Consider the following 12,893-nt stretch of genomic DNA (forward strand, 5'->3'; position numbering starts at 1 on the left):
CACATTGAAACACAAGGTGTAACAAAGCACCAGGGGTTAATCAGAACTCGGGTACTTTACATTCCTGCAGATGTCGTTAACAATCTCATCGATGAGTATGAATTTCGGATATCCGATCTTGGCAAGAACAGCCTGCGCCTGAAAAGAAAAAAAGAATAAATTACTGATATAATTGTAACTGGGGGGGGGCGAGTGTAGGTCTATAAAGAGTGTGCGACTGGAGCGAGCGTGTGACTGTCGAGTGAGTGTCTGCGGGGCGATTGTGTTTGTGGAGGTTGCGCAAGTCGGTGGAATGATTGTGGATCTGTGGAATGGGAGCCAGTGCTGAGTGTGAACATGTTACCAATGGTGAATGTGAGCATGTGTCAGTGCTGTGTGTGAACATGTTATCAATGGTGATGGTGAACATGTGTCAATGGTGAGTGTAATACCATGCTCACTGGTCAGACGTTCCTGACGTGTACTCTGTCACCTCTCTGAGTGACGCTCCGCCATCTCCTATCAATAAAGCTTCAATTCAGTGCTTTAAACATCAACTTTAATGTAGCTCTGTTAAAATCTGGAAAACATACCTTTTCTTTTGCTTTTTCTTTGGTTTCTGCATCCATCCAGTCATTTTCCTTATCCAATATGTCTAAAAATGCCCAACGAACACCAGCAACTAAATCTTCAGTCTACAGAGGCAGGAATTCAAGGATCAATCATGAAATAGTAAATTACATTGAGAAGTGATTTTCGGAGATTCACTTTTGCCGTTATCCTTTATTCCTTGCTACATTGTAGAATCATAGCAAAGACTCGTTGTAGCTGTATGAGAACAACCATAATGGGATAATCAAACTGTTCTGATTTCTGTAGTTGGATTATATTCTTGAAAACATTGCTTACAATTTGCCTTTGAGAAGGTACTGGTGAGCTATCAGCTTGGCTGTTGCCATGCTTCTGATGAAACTGTTCCCACACCACTGCTGATGAAGGATTGGCGATGTATTAACAAGGCAGGTGGCGTTCCTTGCCCTTGGTAGTAGGTTGTGGGTTTGGAAAATATTAGTGTGGCCTAGGTGAGTTTTATAGATGGTGTACCCTACAACTACTGTGCACTGGGAGGGAAACTAGGAGCACCAGGAGAAAGCCACCACAGGAACGTAACAAACTTCCGTTTCGATTATTAAGGGCATGTCTGGCACTGAGTAAGGCAACAATTCTCCACCCGCTACGCCACCACGGGTGGATACAGAAGAAATTAATGTTGAGGTTTATGGATTGGATGGCAATTAAATGAGCTGCTTCGTCTTGGATGTCGTTGAGCTTCTTGAGAATTTTTGGAGCAGCACTCAGATGTAATCAGAGTGTCCCCTCACATTGATGATTGGTGGCTTGTAGAGTGAAAAGGCTCTGGGGTATTAGGGCTCTCGCTGTAAAATACCCAGAGAATTGTTGGAAGCTCCCCTTAATATGGTCCCAAAACACAACAACAACAAAAATCAGAGGGGTAGCTAGCCACCAGGACCTGCCCTGTCATTCAATATGATCTTGGCTGGCCTCAACTCCTATACACATTCCCCAGAGCCCTTAATTCCTCTTATTGCAATATTATGCTTCTGAACATTACCCTTCCACAAATTTAAGCACTATGGCAAATTCACGTTGAATCACTAGAAAATGCACACAATGGAGAAGAATTCCTCGCTGATTAATCCGTGATGTTAGAGTTGAGAATCTGACAAACCTTCATCAGAGATTCAGGTGAGAGTCTCACCATTGAAAAACAACTTGGACCCTACTTGAAATATTATCACTGGGGCAGATTGGATCCTTATACTCTGTAATTTCCATGATTTATTTATTATAAATATCAAGTTATGGAAGATTAATATGTAGAATATAACACAACATGCAAATACAAAGTATGCTTCAAAATGAATTAACTAATTTTCACAATATTTCTAGTTTGCCAAATTTCTTTCAGTATGCATACATTTTGTGCCTCTTGAACTGCTTTTGCACATTAAAGACTGTCATAGTGCTAAGACCTTAGTCAGGATGGAAATTGTCAAATGTGTTCAGGAACGTTTCTTCAGGCAATATGTAGAGGGCCTACAAGGGAGTTATTTATATATGGATGGCATAATAACATTTATTCTCAGAAAATTAGGTTTAAGTGACTGAAGTGTCCGTGGGCAAACCTTTAGAGACCAACGACCACTGTTCTATTAGCTTTAAAATAGTTATGGATAAAGACAGGACGGGCCCATAAGTTAAAATACTGAATTGCAGCAAGGCCAAACTTGATGGCATTCGATAGATACTCGGTAAAGTTGATTTGAGTAGATCGTTTGCAGGCAAAGGAACATCTAGAAAGTGGGATGCGAGAGTGAGAGCAGACTACGACACAATTGAGACAGAGGTGGTGTATGGAAAATGATAAATGACCTTGAAATGAAAACAGTCCTTACAGATGTGCGAGACAGATGTGGAACAGTGTGAGTGATCGCCAGCTAACTCACCAGCTTTTTCTTGTCCTCCTGAAAATGTGCTTTCACAAACATCCTTCCCACAGAATATGGCAGGACGTACTCTGTAAACCTCACACATTTGTCCCATCGTGGGGGCAGAGATTTCATCCCCATGATCACCTGAAGCAAGGAGCAAAACATCAGTCAGGTTCTCGGCTCTTACTCTGCACAAGAACTAGTTTCCATATTCCTGTTTCCTGTAAAAAGAAAATGGGACATCACCTACACAGAATGTGATTTCAAAACTCATCCCTAAGCCAACTGCACTCACTTCAATAAACTGCATGAATGCAGCTCTGAGTATCATGTTGTGTGACTTTTGTCACATTGTTGTACCAGCCTGAGCTGCGGGAAGAGGTTGGGCAGTCTAGGACTTTATTCCTTGGAGTGCAGGACCTATGTGTGTGCTGTATGATTGTTTGATATGCTCTCTTGTACCTCACACTGCTCCCCATTACAATGCACACAGTGCCTCATTATATTTTATTCTGAGACCTATTATACATGCAAGATCTCATAGGTTGTCTGCATTAGATCTGGTGCAGACGCAGTGTGAGGTATAAATCACTTCCGTGTGTGGAGTATAATGGGGGAGAATATGAGGTGTAATGGATACATTGTTAGATTTATTGGGGTATGTTGGCAGATGTAATGGAGTGGTAAACAGCATGGGAGATACAATGGAGAACTTTGTGAGATACATGCCAAGCCTTTTCTAATGTAAGATAGAATGGGATATTGCCCGTGGATAAGCGGGGAACAGGACAAGATGTGTTGAGTGCCTGTATCAGTACTGGTGATGCCAGCACTGCAGGCTGGTGTGAAGTTTGAAAATGTTTAAACAGAACCTTTGGTGCTGTCCTGGCCCGATGGCAACACCAGCTGCCAATCCCCTGCTTAATAATCAGGCCCTATGTAACCCAGCAACCTGTGATTAACCCTCCTACCCTTCCAGTGGCAGCCATTGTTCTTTGAGCCACCCAACATTGCACTAAAATGCATTACTTGCAGCCCTTCTATTATAACTGACAGCAGCTTTGCTTTAATGCAGAAAGACTTCACCGACACCAACGCTCCGCAGCGCGCCTTTCCCCACCGGACATTCAACATTTACCTTTAATAATTCCAGTTGTCTGTCAAGGAATCGCCGGCTGAGATTGCCCAACCTCCTGTACACGATTCTCCACACAAGGTAGTTAGCAACAGTTCTGTAAATGGGTTACCAAATTATTTCTTTGTATTGTAACATATCGGATCAGCGTTTTGGACGGTTGCACAATCTAAAACAAGAATTGATCACTGACTGGGAGAAATTGAAACAGGCAATTATCTGTTGACTGGGAGAGGCAATGTTGTCACATGCGGAAGAGAAATGCCAATGGATGAATCTAGGGGTTAGAGAATGCGCGTTGTGCTGTAAAAAGGGGGAATAAACATGATGTTCCGTTTACCTGTTATCCACAGTTTCCAACAGCTGGAACAAGTCCTTGAAATATTGCGGGACGTACACTATGACTTCTTCTGACATGTTAATTTGAGTGAGCTCAGGGTAGAGTTCCTCATCAATCACCATCCATATGTAACGGAGCCAGTCAAACTAGGGACACAACAACATGATCTACACGTGATCTGCAACATGGCCTACATGTGATCTAAAACATGCTCTACAAGGCAGTCCCGATGCAAAAGGTCTGTCGTAATCTGAACAGCTGGGTTGTGACTGATGCACTGATTCACTGTGCACCTTTTAATAACTGGGCCAAGTGTTTCATACTCAAGGTTTTAAAGAATCTCTCACTGCACCAAGGGCCAAAGGTGTCCCATTGTGGACCGGGACAGAAGGGGGGTGGAAATGAAGGCAGAATTGGAAATGTGTCTCGTACCCAGATGTTGGTGTAGAATTGGGAGAGAGGGGAAATAGGATGTTTTCACTCAGGGTTGTTGTAAATGCCCTATTGCACTAACTGTTCTGATGCTGCTGCCTTACCTATTCTTAACATTTGCTGAAAATACTTGCAGAAAATTGATTCCTCTCCTGAGGCACAAAGTATAGGGTGATTTCACGAAAGGTCACTGGAGCGTAGATCCGCACCCACGTGACCGAAAATTTAAAGTGGAGTACACGCGATACTTCCGGTACATGTTAGTGAATGGGAAAACACGCACTTTCACACCCGTTAAAAACATCGAAAACGGGCAGTTTTTGAGCTGCAATTTACTGTGCCAGTCGGGGTGACCGTGAGGCACAGCTACCTAAATTTACAGTCCAAAAAAAAGATAGAAACTAAGGTTTTATTTTATTATTTGCCAAAATCAGGATTGTTGACATCATTCCATGCTGCAGGCTTGTCTGTTATTAGATGATAAATAAATAAATAAATAAATAAATAAATAAATAAATAGTTTGGGTGAATGTGCAGGCTTTAAACAAGAAACATTGAGAAATATATTTTGGCAAATAATAAAATGTCCTGATTTTGTCCAACTAACAGCTGACAATTATCCCATTAGCTTGCATCTGAGTAAAATTTATTTCAAAACGCATTGATAGTTTACGATTATTTAAATGGTAAATGTAGCTTCAGAAGCGTTTTCATTTTGCATGTTAAAACCCACCTGAGAACCATGGGCGATTTTGCAATTTTACTGACGGATTTTTCACTTTTAAAACATTTCCAAATGAATAAAGATAAAAAAGTCAATAATGCCTTACTTTTGATGAAATGCAGCGAGCAAACGCGATAATTCCCGATATTTTGGATCTTTAAATCTCCACGACAACTGTCCGCTGATCACTTCCGCTGGATTTACACCTTCAGCTCCCTCTTGAATTTACCTTAGTTTCTATCTTTTTTTGGACTGTAAATTCAGGTAGCTGTGCCTCACGGTCACCCCGACTGGCACAGTCAATTGCAGCTCAAAAATTGGCCGTTTTCGATGTTTTTAACGGGTGTGAAAGTGCGTGTTTTCCCATTCACTAACATGTACCGGAAGTATCGCATGTACTCCACTTTAAATTTTCGGTCACGTGGGTGCGGCTCTACGCTCCAGTGACCTTTCGTGAAATCACCCTATTGTGCAACCAATCTCAATCAAAATGGAAGAAGTTGCTCTGTCAAGGGCAGGGCGTGCATAGGCTGAAACCTCACACAACTGAGGCATTGAAGCTAAAATATTTTATTGAAACTCAAAACACTTGGTTTAGTTTAGTTTAGAGATACAGCATGGAAACAAGCCCTTTGGATCATCGGCTCCACGCCGACCCGCGATCCCCACACACTTACACTATCCTACGCACACTAGGGACAATTTATAATTTTATCAAGGCAATTAACCTGCTAACCTGTACATCTTTGGAGTGTGGGGGGGGGAAACCGGAGGTCCCGGAGAAAACCCACGCAGACCACGAGGAGAATGTACAAACTGCGTACACACAACACCCATAATCAGGATCGAACCCGGGTCTCCAGCACTGTAAGGCAGCAACTCAACTGCTGCGCCACCGTGCAGCCCTTGATGTGAGCCAGTGGGAAAGATAAATAAGTCCAGAGGTTCAGGTATTGCTAGGAGACCTAAAACCACCAGCCAGCGACAAGGGCAAGTGGTTTAGTTGGTCATGTAAAGGTTCTCCTGAGAGTGGCCGTGCAATGCAGAATCAGGGCCTTGGGGCTGGGCTTTCATTTCAACTATTCCTCAGTTACCTGTGGAACGGCATGTTGCAAGTCGAGCACACTGAGTTTATTGTAAGTGGCTTCATTCGTCCTGTTGCTCTGTGGAATGAGAATCTGCAATGGGCAAATGACATTCATTATTAACAGCAGCTGACTGAGGCACCAGGTCAATTAATGCACTATTCTCAAGGATTCCTTCTATTTGTCGATATCACTCCGACCCCAGACACATGCACATGCTGACCCCCGCAAAACTCTTACACGCGACACTGACCCGTCATCCCTACCAAAACCCTCCGCGCACACACGTCCCCCCCCCAGATCACCCACCCGCATCCTCCCGCCCGACCCACACCCGTCATCCCTACCCCCACCACCCCCACCGCGCACACTCCGTCCCTGACCACACAGATCACTCCCACCCCGACCCCACGTGTCACCGCTCCCTGACTTCCCCATGTCCCATCAGCCCTACCCTGACACCACCCCCCCCCCCCCCGCATCACTCCTTCCCTGACCCTCTGCGTCACTCCCTGACCCCCCTGTCACCCCCGTGTCACTCCTCCCCCTCATCCTCCTGCACTGACCCCCCCCCCGCGTCACTCCCGCCCAGACCCCCCGCGTCACTCCCACACAGAACCCCCGCGTCACTCCCATCCTGACCCCACGGCATTACTCCCCCAACCACGATCACTCCTGCACTGACCTGTGCATCACTTAATCAACTAGTAAACTAGCAATGTAATCCCTGGGGCCCTAAAAAGACAACCCAGATACTGGATTCATTCTGAAAGAGAAAATATTGGGAACCAAAGCTCTGCTCAACCTACACTTGATGTAGTGCACTTGGAAATGGTAAACGGTCTTGCTCATACAATTAATAAGATAAAAAGCATCAGAAATTATGCAAAAAGATGAAAGGACATGCCCTCCTGGAAAAATGAAGATCTAAGGGTGATCTCGTGGAGATTTCTAAGATAGCGAAAGAGTTTGACCGATATGTGGTCCACAAAAACGGTGACAAAATAATAATGGGCATTTCAAAAGAAAATATTTTAGCCACGGAATGTCAAGAATGTGGATGGGGCCATCATAGGTTTACACTAACCAAAACGCCAGCATGGACTGTTCCAATCTTGCCGAGTTATCACATGACATTCACCACACAGAATATTATGGTATTAGCAAAATGGCTGACAAAACCATATGCTTTAAGGGTATCAAGTAATGTGTTGGTGGGATCAAGGGTATTATATAACATTGTACAGATTGCACTAACTATGCCGTTTGCTTTGCATAAGCTTTCTGCACATTATAGCACATTTCAACATACATTGGCAGTCCTATTTGTAACACTATTGTGAGAAGGAATGTGAAATGTATTTGTACATGCTGCTGTCCAATTACTGTGTTATACTATTTCACAGACCTCCGCCACCTTAATCTCAAACTCCAGCGCAGCTTCCATGTCAGCCTGAGCCGTGGTGGCGTTCGCTCCGAGGAGAATGGCCACGTCTATCATCAGCTGCAGCAGAACGCGGCGAGCCTGGAGGAGGAGGCAGAGGGAAGTCTCAGACATTGTACAGCAGGTTGTTTCCTGCTCCAACCTCTTCCCTATTCAATACCTTCACCTTGTATTCATCCCCCTTTTAAATATTTTAATTATGAATTTCTGAAGAGGACTACTCGTTGTTTAGATTGTAGGTTTATATCGATCGGTAGGTAAAGTAGTCAAAATGTGTAGGACGGAGCTGCAGATGCTGGTTTAAACCAAAGGTAGACACAAAAACCTGGAGTAACTCAACAGGACCGGCAGCATCTCTGGAGTGAGGGAATGGGTGATGTTTCGGGTCGAGACCATTCTTCAGACTGAATAGGAAGGAACTGCAGATGTTGGATTAAAGCGAAGAAAAACCAAAGGTAAAGCAGTCATCTTGTTTCCCTTGAATTACTCTCTGTATTTAAGGAGCCCTGTATTTATCTCTGCCTCTGCCCCACTATCTACTTTCCCCAAATAGTTCAGTGTGGACATGGTGGGCAAGGCTTGTTTCCGTGGTGTATCTCTCTGTTAAAACAAATCTTATTAAAATAGGATTAGTGTAAAGGTGTGGTTGATGGTCGGCACGGACATGGTAGGCTGAAGGGTCGATTTCCATATTGTTCATCTCTATGACCCTAATCTCATTTTGTAGTCACAGTGTTGAAGAATCAGTCATGCTGCACAGAAACAGGCCTTTCAGCCCAGAGAGATAATGCCAATCAACTCGCACACATTCACACTAATCATATTCTGTAATCCTTACACTGACAATTTGGCATGTCTCCAATGACTCTTATCAATCTCTGCAGATGCACGGAAGAGGGCATCTTTTCAGGATACATTAGAGCTTGGTTTGGTAACAGCTTTGCCCAAGACTTCAAGAAATTGCAGAGTTGTAAAGGCAGCCCAATCCATCACACAAGCCAGCATACCTCCATCGGAACAATTCATCTACATTTTCACTGTGGGTGTACACTATATTGTGCACTCTGTTTATTTTTCAATGTTCACTACATGTTGTACCTGGTATGGTTTAATCATACTCATGATCTGCCTGGTTGGCACACTAAGTCGTCTCTTCACCCATTATCAGACATGACAATAATAAACCTATATTTATTTTCCCTACATTTCTACCATCTCCCTCCAGATTCTAACACTCACCTACACACTAGGGATAATTCATGGTGGCCTAATAACCTACCAAGCTGAATTTCTTTTGAATAGAAACCTCGAAAATAGTTGCAAGAGTAGGTTATTTGGCCCTTCGAGCCTGCACCTCCATTCAATATGATCATGGCTGATCATCCAAAATCAGTACCCTGTTCCTGCTTTCTTCCCCATATCCCTTGATTCCATTAGCCCTAAAAGCTTTATCCAACTCTCTTGAAAACATCCAGTGAATTGGCCTCCACTGCCTACTGGGTGAAAAGTTTTTTCCTCATATCCGTTCTAAATGGCTTACCCCTTATTCTTAAACTGTACCCCCTGGTTCTGGACTCCACCAACATTGGGAACATTTTTCCTGCATCTAGCCCGCATGTGGGAGCCTGAATGTGGGAGGAGACTAGAGCACCTGGAGGTGGTCATAGGAAGAACGTACAAACTCCACACAAACAGCACCTGAGATCAGGATCAACCCAGGTCTGTGAGGCTTTTTTTCTTTTCAATGTCTTGTATAATTTGTGTAATTTACATTTTGTATGTTGTATGCATCTATGTGTCTGTGATGCTGCAATCAGCAACCTTTACATTGTACATGTACCTCACCATACATTCATATATCAATAAACGATGATGTCACTCTAAATCAGCAGGTACAACTCCTCCTTGCAGGAGAAAACGGTATAAATGATCCTTTCCATAACACAGCATAGATTAAGAGACACTCACGCTTTTTGCCGCTGTGCTGTTAGTTAGGTAATCTTCCACTGATGGCAGAAACAGATGCCCCTGGTCCAGCTGTGGGTGAAAAAAAAAGACAAAATGAAAATATATTTCACTCTTGTTCCAGTGTGACAAGCTGTTTAAACAGTGTCTAAGGACAATACTACATTTGTACACATGGAAAATCCTTGTAACATTTCAAATGATATTTCATTTCATCCCCCCCCCATTTCATTACAAAGTTATTTTTCTCACGTCACACATCATCCCAGTCTCCCTGCAGAACAATGTTTAGGCTAGTATTCTGGTACCATTTAGGGAGAGTTCTGCTCTGTTAGAAGTGCCATTCGTCACCTCCCGATGTGGAAACCAAGCTCTAAGAGTCTGCAAGCTAGTTGAGAATTGACAGCATCTGTGAAAGAAATAATCTTCATAATCCCCTGTGCATGATACTTCCCTTCCTTTCACAGAGCATCAGAGCACCAAAGCGTTGAATGGTCCTATTTTAGCTTTGATTAGGTGTGTGCATGCAGCGGTATTTAGGGCTGGGTAGACAACTCCCACCCTGAGCAAAAGTAATGATCTAAAAACATTCACAGAAGAAGTGTTGTTGAATGTCAATGAAAGAAGATGCAGGGGGAGGTTCTGCAGTTGAACCGTGGCAATAAGGGTCTTTGTTCTTCCAAGCAAGAACAGTTTGAATCCGTCTTGTGATCAAAGAAGGAGGGGGGTCTTCCAGATGTGCACTTTTGGCACATGCACTTTTGCCATGGGAGTGTTTATGAGCTGCCTTCATTTATAGGTTGCGCCCCCATAGACCAAACACTGGCTCAAATAGGATCCGGTTGAACTGAGCCAAGGGTGAAGCGAGCCAAGGAATTCAACTCAGACAAATGCAAGGTACTGTACTTTGGTGAAACAAACTAGGGCAGGACTTTCACAGTAAATGGTAGGGCCCTGGGAAGTGTTGTAGACAGAGAGGTCAAAGGTCCATTCATTCTTGACCACGTAAGCTTGTTTACAGATTATCCCACTGTTTTACCCTATCAGTTCCCTGAAACTCGCGTCACAGGCAGACAGGATGGCAAAGAAGGCATATGGCATGAAAAGAGGCACAATGTGCAGGAGTAATTCAGTGGAAGCATCTCTGGAGAGCAAGGATATGCGATGTTTCAGGTCCAGACACTTCTTCACACCGATTATGATGGTCGGGTGGGGGAAAGCTGCAAGAGAGGAGGCCAGGACAAAGCCTGGCAAGTGACGGGTGAATACAGATGATGGGGCCAGATGGGCAGATGGTTGGATGAAGTCCAGAGATGAAAAGACAAGGTGTGAGATCAAGATAGAAGAGGTCTAATTATGAAGGAATATAGGTGTAGGAGAGGAATCCAAGGCATTTGGTATGCTCGTCTTCATTGGCCAGGGTTTCGAGTACAGGAATTGGGATATCATATTGCAACTGTACAAGTCATTGGTCAGACCACAGTTGGAGTATTCAGCACTCTTCCATGCTGACCAAGATGCGAGTCCCATTTCACTGTGTTTGACTCATAACCCTCTAAAACTTTCTTATCCATGTACCTGTACAAATGACTTTTAAATGTCGTTATAGTACCTTCCTCAACTACAGTCTGAAGAGGGTCTCGACTCGAAACATCACCTATTCTTTTTCTCCAGAGATGGTGCCTAGCCTGCTGAGTTACTTCAACTTTTTATGTCTACTTCCTCTGGCAGCTCAGTCCACACCACCCTCTGTGAAAATGTTGCCCCTCAAGTTCTATTACATCTTTCCCCTCTAATCTTGAACTGATGTCCCCTGGTTTTGATTCCCCTGCACTGGGTAAAAGACTGTGCATTCACCAATTCTATTTCATGCATAATTTTATAAACCTCTATAAGATCATCCCTCACTCTCCTGCGCTCCAAGGAAGAAAGTCCAAGCATGTCCAACCTCTCTCTATAGTTTAGGACCTCAGGTTCTGCCTCAACCACTTCCTCTAGTAGCTCATTCCAAATCCACATACCCTGTGTGTGAAGGGTGTGCTGCTGCAAGTAAGAATTTCATTGTGCCGTTTCAGGACACATGACAGTCAAACTCTTGACTCTTGGCCCATTTAAGACAGAGACAGGGCAAATTTCCTTCTCTGTACAGTTGTGAGTCTTTCACACTTTTCATCCTCAAGAGGCTGGAACCTGGAAGATTAAGTTGCTTACTCAATGCAGAACCCAGTACCATTGGAGATGTCGAAGACAAATCCACATAGGAAGATCCACTGCTCTGGGTCACCATCTAGTCATTGAAGTTGGACATTGCTCCCTTTAGCTCTAGAGTCATATAGCAATACAACACAGAAAGAGACTCTTTGGCCCAATTGCCCATGATGACCAAAATACCCCATCTACACATCACCCTGCTCACATTTGCCCCATATCCCTATTAGGCTTTCCTATCCATGTGCTTATCCAGATGTCTTTTAAATGTTTTAATAGTTTAGTTTAGTTTATAGTCACGTATACCGAGGTACAGCGAAAAGCTTTTGTTGCATGCTATCCAGTGCCGCCTACGTGAGGGAGGTGAGTACCCACAGCTGATCTGCCTGAAGAAGGTGTAAATAAAGGGAGATGATTAAGGGCAGAAGGGAATAACAAACACTACTCGAACAGGGAGACAAAGCAGTTGGTGGAAATCTGAAATGAGGAGAATGCTGGGAAAACTCAGCCGGTCAGGCAGCGTCAGTTGGGAGAGAAAACCTATGGCTGGTCAGAAACGGCTGGCTATTTGAATTCACTGAATTCAATATTGAGTCCTGAGGATGCAATGTGTTGCAATAGAAGATGAGATGCTGGGCTTTGTTGGGATGGCATAGGTGAAGGTGTTGATGGTTAAAGACAGGAGGGCAGCATGCGATTGGGATGGAGAACTAAAGTGACAGACAGCTGGAAGCTCAGGCTGAACTGTGAGCATTCACTCTATCCATGCCTCTTGTGGTTTTCTGCAATGAGGTCACGCTTTAGCCTCCTATGCTCAAAATAACAAAGTCCCCAGCCTATCTAACCACTCCCAACATCTCAATTGCACAGGTCATGGTAACATCCTGGTGAATCTCTTCCCAGGTGGACTGAATGGAGGTGCTCTGTAAGGCAGTCATCCAATCTGGATTTTGGTTTCTCTGTTGTGGAGCAGACCGTATTGTGAGTGGCACACACTGCACATTGAATTGGAAGAAGTACAAGGGCAGAAATGTCTCAGCCATTGTTGATTCTGGAGTGAATGCACAG

The 12,893-nt window shown here is 43.9% G+C and overlaps 1 protein-coding gene across 1 annotated transcript in view; it reads right to left on the reverse strand.

The window, feature by feature from the left end:
* Positions 1 to 12,893, reverse strand: part of phex (phosphate regulating endopeptidase homolog, X-linked) — a 60,484-nt gene that overhangs the window by 17,488 nt on the left and 30,103 nt on the right. The window contains exons 6-13 of the mRNA XM_055644717.1: positions 9,621 to 9,689; positions 7,617 to 7,733; positions 6,218 to 6,301; positions 3,968 to 4,113; positions 3,631 to 3,724; positions 2,508 to 2,636; positions 573 to 674; positions 61 to 138 (exon numbers count right to left, since the gene is read on the reverse strand). Coding sequence (XP_055500692.1) covers positions 61 to 138; positions 573 to 674; positions 2,508 to 2,636; positions 3,631 to 3,724; positions 3,968 to 4,113; positions 6,218 to 6,301; positions 7,617 to 7,733; positions 9,621 to 9,689 — 819 coding nt within the window. The remainder of the gene's footprint in view (positions 1 to 60; positions 139 to 572; positions 675 to 2,507; positions 2,637 to 3,630; positions 3,725 to 3,967; positions 4,114 to 6,217; positions 6,302 to 7,616; positions 7,734 to 9,620; positions 9,690 to 12,893) is intronic.

Source organism: Leucoraja erinacea, chromosome 13 (assembly GCF_028641065.1).
Source record: "Leucoraja erinacea ecotype New England chromosome 13, Leri_hhj_1, whole genome shotgun sequence".
Lineage (NCBI taxonomy): Eukaryota > Metazoa > Chordata > Chondrichthyes > Rajiformes > Rajidae > Leucoraja > Leucoraja erinaceus.